Raw genomic sequence first — 13,140 nt, forward strand, 5'->3', positions numbered from 1 at the left:
ACCAGATCAGATACCGGGAAAGGCTTTTCTACACTTCCTGCTTCACTCCCTCCTCCGAGAGGGATTTATGGTCAGCTGCCAGACAGGTTGTTTGAACAACAGGCAAACATCACTGCTGTCCTTTTACAGCTTCCCTGGCTGTCCCCATCATATCTGCGCGGCTTACAGGCCACACCATAAAACTAGCAAGAACAATGAGCATTAAATAACCTGCACACTTAAATAGCGCCTGGGTGTTCAGGGAGTGCAGAGTGGAATTTACTTGCATTGATTGTAGAGTTCAGTAGTTCTAGAACTTCCATCTTTTTTATGATGAGTTGCACTTCTCGGAAACGCTTAGTTGAGGCACGTAATTTTCTTCTTTTAGGCAAAAAGTAGTATATCAGTAAGTACCGCACCCTAGTAACGGGCTGAGGAACGCACTTAAACTTGTAAAACAAAGTTATTCCAAAGGCTCTTGTGCGATGGCATCAAAATTCAACGTACCAAGACAGCTGGTGCTTCATAAAAGTTGCCACTCTGGGTCACGCAGTGTACCATGGGTAAGGCCTCCTGCCTGCACTGGTTCCATCAAACTAAGGATAGCTTCCGACCCAAACCAGATCCTGCTACACTTGCAAAGAGGGCAATTTCAGGAGAAAAAAAATAAAAAGGATGGCGAATTTGTTAAATACTTGCAGCTGTCCCTTCATCCAGCTCTAAACACATTTAAGGATTGAAAGAAGGGCAGGCCTACAAATGGAATGCGGAAGCACTTAGCTGCCACCCTGGAATGTCAGCTGGGTCTTGTACCCCCAACACCACATCTGCAGCATCAGTAAAGTGCCTAAGCCCCAAAGGTATCCTTTAGAGAGCACACTACAGGTGATATCAGTAATAGCGCTTCATTTGAACACCTTAACCACTGGGGCTTTCCACCCTTAGTGGAGGGCCCGTTTTGGTTATTCAAGGTAGTTTGGCTTCGGTCTCCCCACGGAAGGAAAAACAAAACTCATTGGCACTCCCAATCATGCATGCATCACCAGACACCCTCATTAGGAGCACAATACTGTTGCTCTCACGTAAAACAAGACTGTTGAAAAAATAATTCCCTTCGCATTGGCATTCTACACTTCGACAGAGTAGATCTCTTCACTTCCAGGGTCTGCTATATAGCAAAGTGTGCTTGGGGAGGCCAAAGAAAAATATTCATAGTTTTGCTTTTAAATAGTGTTTATATTTTATACTGGCCAATGTTGGGCAGTGCCTCAAAAATGAATTTATAAAAATCAAGACAAAGCAAGCATTGACGAAGCCAAAAGTCTGCAACAAACAAAACCTATCGGCTTTTCCAACATATTCTGGGTACATTTACTCCGACAGGACCAGCCCACCTCAAACAGACCCTCTGATTTGTTTGTTCTGCTTGATGAAACTGTAAAAGGGAGAAGAGGGAAAAACTGCGCCCTTGATATGTGCCACTTTATCAGAAGACTGCATACTTTAGGAAGTAGTATACACGCAGTGTTTAACACAAGATATTAGTTTAGAACATGTCCATGAAAAATGTATGCCACGTGTTTTTTTTATGTTGTGTATGATCATAAGAGGGGAGAAAACGTTCACTCTCCAAGGCGAAAGAGGGTCGCGAAGTGACGTTGGCAACCCCAGCACTAAACAAGGTTCCTAGGAAGGCAGGATGTGAACATTTGATACTCCCAAAACTTTCCTCGATACTCGCATTGTCAGTTGTTTCGTAGGGAGACAATGGAAACATTTTCCTCAAGCCCAAGAATTGTGCAATGTCCCGTATGCCGGGAAGGGAGCTCTGAGACTACTTCCGGAAAAGGGGGAATGCCTACTCCATTTTGTAGTCCGGCTGACTCACTCCAGGGGTGAGGCTTAGTTATTCCAAACCAGCCCCCAAAAAATGCTTAGTCAGGCAGAAGGCCTCTTTCCGGGGTACTTTCCCTGGGCACGGAAAATCACAGGTTGACGTGGAAGTGGTTTTGGGTGGAGTCGGTACGACCAATAAACCTGTCGCTAATTTATTATATGCAATTAAATCTCATACAGATACATCTAAGACATCATGAGCGATATGGATTTCACTGCTCGGTGGTCGATGAACCCATGCCTACTCAAGGGGGGGGGGGCGGCACAGAACCCTGACCAATCGGTAATTGCTTTCACGTGAAGTTAACCAGAATAGTCACGTTAAATTTACTTTGCATTCTCTAGTATTTCAGTCACTTGTACGCTATGTACCAGTAGCGCCAATGTCAATATCATGCACAATATATATGGCACACGGTCGCGACAAATGATTCTTCGCATTAGTCACACGTTTGGCACCCAAAAATGCTATTTGGGACGTTCCAGGCGGCGGCTCAACCCGAGCTTTGCCCTAGTCACATATACAGACGGCCCCTTCGCACCTGGACAGACACCCTACAGTTCCATACAACCCCTTTCGAAACCCCCGTTGTCCCAAATACAATTACACTCACCCAAAACAAGAAGTTAAAGATGAACACCAAGTATTTGACGCACTTCATGCCCCCGGAAACGGCCATTTTCTGTCCTTCTTTCGCCCCTGTAAGGAAAAAATCATAGTTAAAAAAAAAAAGTTCAAAGGCGCCCCGTGACACCACCACAATCAACAGCACACCTCGATGGTTGAGAAAGAACAGGTGAGGAAATATTTCAGACGTGAATGGAAACACACGGACCGTCCCCTTGCCTGCCCCCCCCCCCACACTTATACAAAATATATCTGAGTATAGGGGGGGGGGGGGGGGGGGGGGCAATGACGGTCCTGAAAACCTGCAAAGCACGTCAGGGTCGGGAACCTTTGAGAGCGGGTGCCCAATGACAAGTACTCGCCAAGGTATTGCCTCCCCAGAAACCCTCCCGGTCCCCAAAAATGCCCCCCACCCCGTCTCTCGGATCCCTTTCAACACGGTCTCCCCAGCTCACCCGCCCTTGAGCTCCCGCCTGGCCTCCAAACCTGGCTTCCCACTCACACCAAGAGCGGTCCTTCCCGTGCTGTCCCTGGATCACCCCCTGCCCTCCCCAGGCCCCTCCAGCGCCCCCGTTGTCTAGCTCCCCTTTTAAAGTTGTTTGCCCCCCCTCCTCGAAACTTTTCGACCCCTGTGCGCCTCACACCCCAATGCTGCCTCCCTCCTGCGCGTCACACTCGCCTGTTTTTACAGGAGAGGCTCTTCCTTGCCAGGCGTCAACCTGCCCCCCCCACCGTGTCACAGGCCCGAATGGTTACTGACCGGCCCCCTCCACTTCTCCCCCCCCCCCTTACACCCCGGCCCCCGCCACTTCAACCCCCCCTCAACACCACTTCCGAGCAGCTTTCTCGTGAGTGGAGGGGGGTTCGCCCTAAAATTCAACACCCCCCCTCCCTCTCCCTCTCCTGTGAGAGAGGGCTCTCCGTTTACCAGCACCCGCAGTCCCTGCCACTCCCCACCACCACTACTAAAGCCCACGTTCATCTCGACCCAGGACTCTGGTGAAAAGTTGGCCTCGGTCCTGCGCCCTCACCCTGCCCCTCGCACCTCTCTCTGTCAGGCCTCTCCTCGGGTTGCGACTGCGAACTCGGCTCCGTCTGGCTGTGTGAGCTGAACTGGCTGCTCCTCTCTCCCCCTTCCTCGTGTGCCCGCCGCCTCCTCCTCCTCCTCGCAGGAAACTTCCCCGGTAGCATGTGACCCTCCCACCGTGACGCAACCAACCACAGACACTGCGAGGCGGGGTGTGGGATCAGCCCAAAAGACCGCTCCCTGCGAGCGCGCACACACCGCTGACATTCACTCCAGTCTCTCTGCAAGCGCACAACACCAACATTCGCCCCAGTCCCTGCAAGCGCTCACAAACCACTGACAACATTCACTCCACTCCCTGCAAGCGCACACCACCAACATTCGCCCCAGTCCCTGCAAGCGCTCACAAACCACTGACAACATTCACTCCACTCCCTGCAAGCGCAGACCACCAACCTTCACTCCACTCCCTGCAAGCGCACACCACCAATAATACACTCCACTCCCTGCAAGCGCACACAAACCACTGACAACATTCACTCCAGTCCCTGCAAGCCAGACCACCAACATTCACTCCAGTCCCTGCAAGTACACACCACCAACATTCACTCCAGTCCCTGGAAGCACAGACCACCAACATTCACTCCAGTCCCTGCAAGCACACACCACCAACAGTCACTCCATGCACTGCAAACACATACCACCAACATTCACTCCACTCCCTGCAAGCGCACACCACCAATAATACACTCCACTCCCTGCAAGCGCACACAAACCACTGACAACATTCACTCCAGTCCCTGCAAGCCGGACCACCAGCGTTAACTCGAGTCCCTGCAAGTACACACCACCAACATTCACTCCAGTCCCTGGAAGCACAGACCACCAACATTCACTCCAGTCCCTGCAAGCACACACCACCAACAGTCACTCCATGCACTGCAAACACATACCACCAACATTCACTCCACTCCCTGCAAGCGCACACAAACCACTGACAATATTTACTCCAGTCCCTGCAAGCGTACACCACCAACATTCACTCCACTCCCTGCCAGTGCACACCACCAACATTCACGCTACTCCGTGTAAGCCAGTGCACACAAACCACTGACAACATTCACTCCAGTCCCTGCAAGCACACACCACCAACATTCACTCCACTCCCTTCCAGCGCACATCACCAACATTCACTCCACTCCCTGCAAGTACACACCACCAACATTCAGTCCACTCCCTGCAAGCGCACATCACTGACCACATTCACTCCACTCCCTGCAAGCGCACACCACAAACATTCACCCCACTCCCTGCAAGCGCACACCACCAACATTCACGCTACTCCCTGCAAGCGCACACCACCAACATTCACTCCACTCCCTGCAAGCGCACATCACTGACCACATTCACTCCACTCCCTGCAAGCGCAGACCACCAACTTTCACTCCACTCCCTGCAAGCGCACACCACCAATAATACACTCCACTCCCTGCAAGCACACACAAACCACTGACAACATTCACTCCAGTCCCTGCAAGCCAGACCACCAACATTCACTCCAGTCCCTGCAAGTACACACCACCAACATTCACTCCAGTCCCTAGAAGCACAGACCACCAACATTCACTCCAGTCCCTGCAAGCACACACCACCAACAGTCACTCCATGCACTGCAAACACATACCACCAACATTCACTCCACTCCCTGCAAGCGCACACCACCAATAATACACTCCACTCCCTGCAAGCGCACACAAACCACTGACAACATTCACTCCAGTCCCTGCAAGCCAGACCACCAGCATTCACTCCAGTCCCTGCAAGTACACACCACCAACATTCACTCCAGTCCCTGGAAGCACAGACCACCAACATTCACTCCAGTCCCTGCAAGCACACACCACCAACAGTCACTCCATGCCCTGCAAACACATACCACCAACATTCACTCCACTCCCTGCAAGCGCACACAAACCACTGACAACATTTACTCCAGTCCCTGCAAGCGTACACCACCAACATTCACTCCACTCCCTGCCAGTGCACACCACCAACATTCACGCTACTCCGTGTAAGCCAGTGCACACAAACCACTGACAACATTCACTCCAGTCCCTGCAAGCACACACCACCAACATTCACTCCACTCCCTTCCAGCGCACATCACCAACATTCACTCCACTCCCTGCAAGTACACACCACCAACATTCAGTCCACTCCCTGCAAGCGCACATCACTGACCACATTCACTCCACTCCCTGCAAGCGCACACCACAAACATTCACCCCACTCCCTGCAAGCGCACACCACCAACATTCACGCTACTCCCTGCAAGCGCACACCACCAACATTCACTCCACTCCCTGCAAGCGCACATCACTGACCACATTCACTCCAATCCCTGCAAGGACACACCACCAACATTCACTCCACTCCCTGCAAGCGCACACCACCAAATTCACGCTACTCCCTGCAAGCGCACACCGCCAACATTCGCTCCACTCCCTGCAAGCCCACATCACTGACCACATTCACTCCACTCCCTGCAAGCACCCACCACCAACATTCAACCCACTCCCTGCATACACACACCACTGATAACATGCAAGGCACACCACTCCCTGTGTGCACTCTACTACGCACAACACACGGGGATACTCTTTGCACATACATAACTACTCACAACGCAGGCGTCCTTAGCCACCCACTTTACCAGCTGGAGTTGGGGGAAAGAGGAGGAGGTGGTGCCAGAGGGTAGTTCTGTGTAACATATAACTTTTAAATTGGTGTTTAAGACGGCGTTGACTTTGATGATCATGAAAACCAGCTCTGGCAGTGGAAGGAAGGGAGAGATGATGGGAGGATAGAGAAAAGGATGGGGTGTAGGAGCGCTATAGAGGAGGATGGAGGGAATGATGGGTGGATGCAGAAAGGAATGGCTAGAGAAGAAAATGGATGGGTGGAGGTATGCCACGAGAGAAGGAGGTGTTGGGAAAAGGATGGATGGAAAGAAGAGTGGATGACTAGAGCCGAAATAATGGGATGATGGAAAGAAGGAAGAAAGACAGATGAAGGCTGTAAGGATGCACGGATAAACAGAAAAAGGATGGGTGTTTGGATGCAAGGCAAACAAGCATTGGCATAGCCAATAGGTCTAGCTTTTGGGACCTTATAAGTATTTAGTTATGCAGCACAATCTCCTCGGTGCAACAACATTAACTGTTGCATGGCTAAACAGTTATAAGGTCCCAAAGGCGGGACCTATTGGCTATGCCAATGCTCACAGAACAGTTTGGGGCATTGGGGTGGAAAAGCGTGTGAGAAGTTAGCCTGGCATATGATGTCCACTATTCTAGTGGGCACCTTGCACCAGTCTAAACGACCCTTATTGATGGTGGTTGTAAAGTCAACCTTATAGACAAGCTATCCTAGTGGTAGCATGGACCACCAGTCTTCGGCTAAAACTTCAGAGAGCATGTGAACAAGCTGTTTTACCAATTATAATCCCTTGAATACCAAATGAAAGGCTACCACACAAGGTATATATCAAATTTATATGTATTTATTTCTAACACAACCCCTCTGCACTCTTTATGAGGTCAGAGATCGAAGTACATCACAAGTTACTCAATTAGCATATGATAAGTTGCACAAATACAGTTATGCCCTAGGGGCCTCACAAACCATATACTAAGTAAGTGGTATAAGAACCACTTCAGAAATAGTGAATAGGCCTAGGGCCTAGGGAATCGCTGGGGCTATACTAAACAACCAAAGGTTAGGAAATAGGAGACCAGCGGGAGACGCGTGCAGTGTCTAAACACAGTCGCGAGTTACCATTGACTTATAATGGAGAACGAAGAAGTTACAAAGTTACTGTTTAAGGTCACTTCCGATGGACTACGACAAAACCCCTTTAGACTAGGACACTTCGAGAGTCAAGACCCACGGGAGCACCGGAGTACTCGTGTTACCTCACCCAGGGAAGCCGGGTGCATAGGTGCCTTTTGGTGTCGGGTTTCGTCGATGCTTTCAATGGAGATCTGCAAAGAAGTGCTGCAGGCGACCAGAGGAAGAGTGTCCGGGTGGATCCAAGGGTGGATCGAAGACGTGAAGGACCTGAAAGCAGGGGGGACAGAATCTGGGTCACTAGCCAGTGACCAGGAAGGAACCAGGAAGGAACCAGGCGATGTCGCGATGATCTCAGGTGAAGAGGTGAAGCTTGTCTCTGCAGCCACGAGGACCAGGAGGTGTTGACAATGACCAGGAGCTGGATTCAAGCAGTCCCACGAAGGATCTAGTTGACTGTGGTGTTGGTATCCAGACTGGACCCAACAAGCCTTGGCAAACGCAATCCACGCAGGAAGTAAAGATTGGCTTTGGAGCAGACCAGCAAAGTCTGAGGAGCTTCACCTTTGCAGGGAAGCTGGAGCAAGCCTGGAGCAACCAGGAAAGCAGTTTGGTTTCAAAGGTTTGTCTTCAGGGGGCTCACTAGCCAGCGGGCTAGAAACCAGGAAGATGCGTTGAGCTGAAATGCAAGAGCGGGCCCCACGCAGCACTCGTGGAGTGTGGAGGGCTGAGCTTCGGTGAAAATGGCGCTCGGGTCTGAGGCTTCTCGTATCCCAATGCACAACTAAGAGTTACCTAAGGAGTCGATGCAGTTAGCAAAATGCAAGATGTCCAGGGTGTCTGGTCCCACGTCTCTCGTGTCCGCCACAGGTCTCAGCTTTGCTGTGGATATGTGTCGGAGTCAGAGAGATCTGAGAGTCCAGTTCCTGTGTCGCTGAGTCTTTGGGTTCCGGCGGGAGCGTCGACAAAGCAGATCGTCAATTTACTGGTGGTGCCTGTTTGCACAGGGTGGTCACTCCTTGACCACAAGGGAGATGTCTTCAGTCTTCTAGTCAGAATAGAACGTCGAAGGTCCAAGAGTTTCGTATCAGAGTTTCGTTCCAGGATAATCTAAAGTCCTGAGGACACAGCACCTATCTTTATACTAAGAAAATGGGCTGGATTACCTTCTAGGTCCCTCCTATGGGTGGACCTGGGAAGGGGGTGGTTACACCCCTTTCCCTTTGTCCAGTTTCGCGCCAGAGCGGGGCTGGAGTGCCCCAGCAACTGGTTTGAACCGGGCTATGCATGGAGCACCTTGTGTGCCCCAGGCAGTGTCTGGAAAAGCATCTTTCCATTCAACCCACCCTGCCCCAATACACTACAGGCTGTCTGGGGAGGTGCTAGCACCTCCCTTGACAGGAAACCTATTGTCCAGGCCTCCCTTGCTGGAGTTTCCTCCAGCAGCAGGAGGTCAAACTTGTGTCTGTGGCAGCAGCATCCATTTTGTGATGCTGAGGCTCTGTTTAACTTTAACCGGGTAAAGCAGTAACATACATGTCTTTTCCCTCTAGAAGGGTGGAATGCTACCCCTGCCGCCAGAATTGGCAGGGTGTAGTATTCCAAAGTGTTTGACACCTTACACGACATGTTTTGATAAAGCCAAACCAAAGTTAGCATTAACCGCGAGGATTATAATGCACTTAAGAGTATATGGTATGGCTATATCACAGAACAGCTGTAAGGAGATGGTTCAGAAAACTGCAGAGGGGCTCAGCTCATGCTAGGGCACCCTCTCACATAAAACCAAGCACTCTGTCTCCAGGATTGTCGAGGCCTACCATAGGCGTGACTTATAGGTGCATATGTGTCTATATATAAGGTAGATATAGATATACTATATCTAAGTAAGGGGTGATAACACCACCTTACCCAAGCTGAGTGATCAGTCTGTGGTGTCAGTTTGGATGGCCAGCCAGGGGTGGCATAATACATGCGGCAGCCCCTGGTAGGCCTTGGATGCACCTATGCCTTGGGTACCTATGGTACACTATACAGGGGCTCACAAAGGTGACCCAATACCCAATGAGGTATGCACCTAAAGTACATGGCATCAATTTAGAGAGAGAACAGCTGGGCTGTGGGTCTGATTAGCAGGCCCACAGCCACACTAAAGTCGAAAAACCAGAAAATCACAGCAAAAAGTGGGGGTGACCATAGGAAGCAGACCCTAATCTCATACACAACCCCCCCCCAAAGCAGGGACATTAAACCAACCTTGACCAGTTGAGTCTTCATGTTCTAAGTGGAAATATCTGGAGAGTCCATCGGCATTGGCATGGTTAGTCCCAGGTCTATGTTCCACTGTAAAGTCCATCCCCTGTAGGGAAATGGACCACCTAAGCAGTTTGGGATTTTCACCCTTCATCTGATTTAGCCATAAGAGGGGCTTATGGTCTGTCTGAATCTTGAAGTGAGTACCAAACAAGTATGGCCTCAGCTTCTTCAGGGCCCAAACCACAGCAAAGGCCTCCCTCTCAATAGCTGACCAACGTTTCTCTCTAGGGGTCACTCTTCTGCTAATAAAAGCTATTGGCTGGTCTTGAACATCTTTATTCAGTTATGGAAGAACAGCACCCACACCCAATTCAGAAGCATCTGTTTGAACGATGAATTCCTTAGAGTAGTCTGGACTTTGCAGAATAGGTGCAGTGCACATGGCCTGCTTCAGGTCATCAAATGCCTTTTGACAGCTTACTGTCCACTGAATTTTCTTTGGCAATTTCTTGGAAGTTAAGTCATTAAGAGTAGTCACAATGGACCCATAGTTCTTAACAAACTTCCTGTAGTACCCAGTTAGGCCCAAGAACGCTCTGACCTGTGTCTGGGTGGTGGGAGCAGTCCAGTCCTTTATGGTCTGGATCTTGCTCTCCAATGGTTGAACCTGACCTCCACCTACCAGGTGGCCCAGGTACACAACCTTGCTCTGCCCTATCTGTCACTTGGTAGCCTTGATAGTTAGGCCTGCTTTTTGCAGGGCCTCCAAAACATTCTTAAGGTGGATCAGGTGATCTTCCCAAGTGGAGCTAAAGACAGCAATATCATCAAGATAAGCTGCACAGTAGTCATCCAGACCTGAGAGGACTTGGTTCACCAACCTTTGGAATGTGGCAGGTGCATTCTTCAGACCAAAGGGCATAACCACAAATTGATAATGACCTCCTGGGGTTGAGAATGCTGTTTTGGCTTTTGCATCATCAGCTAGTCTGATCTGCCAGTAGCCAGCTGTCAAGTCAAATGTACGCAAAAACTTGGCAGAAGCCAATCTGTCAGTGAACTCATCTGCTCTTGGTATTGGGTGGGCATCTGTCCTAGTGACAGCATTGAGGCCTCTGTAATCCATACAAAACCTCATTTCTCTCTTACCATCTTGGTTGTGAGGTTTAGGCACATGGACTACAGGACTGGCCCAAGGGCTCTCTGAGGGCTCAATGACTCCCAACTCCAAAGTCTTTTGGACCTCTGTCCTGATACAGTCCCTGACATGATCAGGTTGCCTGTAGATTTTACCCTTCACAGGCAGACTGTCACCAGTGTCCATCTCATGGGTGCACCAGCTAGTCTGACTTGGAGCCAGTGAAAACATATGTCTGTAGGTCTGCAGAACTTGTCTGCAGTCCCTCTGCTGCTGATCAGTGAGGCTGCCTACCAAGGCTACACCATCAACTGATCCATCATCAGGGTTCTGAGAGAGCAGGTCTGGGAGAGGGTCATTCTCTTCCTCCTGTCCTTCATCAATAGCCATGAGCAAGCCCATGTCTGCCCTGTCAACATATGGTTTCAATCTGTTGACATGAAGCACCCTGCGGGGGCTCCTGGGAGTTCCAAGATCAACCAGATAGGTTACCTCTCCCTTCTGTTCAACAATAGTGTGGGGACCAGACCATTTGTCTTGGAGTGCTGCTGGGGCCACTGGCTCCAACACCCACACTTTCTGCCCTGGCTGGTAAACAGTCAGCACAGCCTTTTGGTCATGCCAGGCTTTTTGGAGTTCCTGGCTAGCCTCAAAGTTTTTGGATGCCTTTTTCATATACTCAGCCATCCTGGAGCGGAGACCAAGTACATAACCCACTGTAGGAGAGTAGGGTCTGCAATCCTATGATCACCCAGATTTTTTGCTTTTTGCTGCACTGGTTTACGACTTTCCCTGGCTGTGGGCCTGCTAATCAGACCCACAGCCTAGCTGTTCTCTCTATCCAAATTGTACTCAGGTACTGAATTGGCACTGGGCCCTCTCCAAGTCCCTGTACCCAGGGCTGAGGTGTACCCAGAAGTCTCCCAGGGGCTGAAGCATGTATTATGCCACCCCTGGATTGACTAACTAAAACTGACACAACTGGCTGCACGACAGCTGGGGCAAGGTGGTGTACTCACCCTTTGCTTTAGATATAGTATACCTATATCTAACCCTAAAATGGACACACAGATCTCCTATCAGTCACTCCTATGGCAGGCCTTAACAATCCTGAAGGCAGAGTGCTTGGAATCGTGTGAGATGGTGCTCTGGCATGAGCTGAGCCTGTCTGCGGCTTTCGGGATCTATCCCTTAGCCGTTTCCATGATATCGCATACCATATACTCTTAAGTGCATTATAATCCTCGCGGTTATGTGCCAACTCTGGTATCGCTTTATCAAAACATGTCGAGTAAGGTGTCATACGAATTGGAATACTAACCCCTCGCCAATTCTGGCGACGGGGTTAGCATTCCACCCTTCTAGAGGGACACGACATGCCTGTAACCTATAACCCGGTTAAAAGTCAGACAGAGCCTTAGCATCCACAAAATGGATGCTGCCACCGAGACACAAGTCTGCCCTCCTGCTGCTGGGAGTCCTCCCAGAGCAGGAGATAAGGACAAAGGGTTTCCTGCCAGGGGCGGTGCCAGCACCGTCCCAGACAGGGTTTTGTGTATTGTAGGTAGGCAGGGCTTTAGAGGAAGGTGACTGCACGTGGCACCCCGGTGCTCACTGTGCATAGGCTGGCTGGAACCAGTTCCAGGGTCACTCCAGACCCTGTGCTGGGGAAAAGCCCGCCAAGGAAGTGGGTGTAACCACCCCCCTCCTGGTCCCACCCATAGGGCAGGACCTAGTCGCGTGCCAGCCCCTTTTTCCCAGATAAAGGTAGAGACTGGCCCCCTTCCAAATCAGATCATCTTTGGAATCAAGATACCACTTTCCACGAAAGGACTTCACGATTTCTTCCTCAAGATTCTCCCTTGTGGCTAAGGAGTAGTCACCCTGCATCCGCAGGCACCATCTAAGAACACTGCGGTCTGCTGCACGTCCTTCCTCCGGAATCCGACTGCCCAGCTCGACGAGACCCGGCTTCCCTGGCACCTCTGACCTCTACCCACCTCTACAGCCCAGCTGAGAACCGTGGGTGCGACGAGACCTCGAGGGACCGGCCATCGCCAAGACCGCACGACTTCTGCACAGCAAGCCCACCGAGTAATTTCCTGGTGAGTGCTTTGGGGTCCGAGAAGCCCCCACCCTGAGCAGCTCCAGCACCGAAGAGCAGCCCCCCAGCATCTCCACGATCTGCGTGGGGCCCTTCTGCTTTTTACTGCTCACCGCGTTGTTTGGCTACTAGCCCGCTGGCTTGTGGCCTTCCTGACGACGCCCGACGACATTTCTGCTGCTGGTCTGGTTGCTCCAGACTGGCCCTTGCTCCCTTCCAGAAGAGGAGCACCCCGGACCCTCCTGGTCCACTCAAGACGCCAT

General features: G+C 50.8%; 1 protein-coding gene across 2 annotated transcripts in view; it reads right to left on the reverse strand.

The window, feature by feature from the left end:
• Positions 1–13,140, reverse strand: part of CD63 (CD63 molecule) — a 129,472-nt gene that overhangs the window by 55,693 nt on the left and 60,639 nt on the right. The window contains exons 1-2 of one of the 2 annotated variants that reach the window (XM_078689184.1): positions 3,549–3,680; positions 2,490–2,575 (exon numbers count right to left, since the gene is read on the reverse strand). In XM_078689184.1, coding sequence (XP_078545310.1) covers positions 2,490–2,555 — 66 coding nt within the window. In that variant the 5' untranslated portion in view covers positions 2,556–2,575; positions 3,549–3,680. Of the gene's footprint in view, positions 1–2,489; positions 2,576–3,548; positions 3,681–13,140 lie in introns of those variants that run through there. The other variant, XM_078689183.1, reaches the window with a different exon arrangement.

Source organism: Lissotriton helveticus, chromosome 1_1, assembly GCF_964261635.1.
Source record: "Lissotriton helveticus chromosome 1_1, aLisHel1.1, whole genome shotgun sequence".
NCBI classification, from domain to species: domain Eukaryota; kingdom Metazoa; phylum Chordata; class Amphibia; order Caudata; family Salamandridae; genus Lissotriton; species Lissotriton helveticus.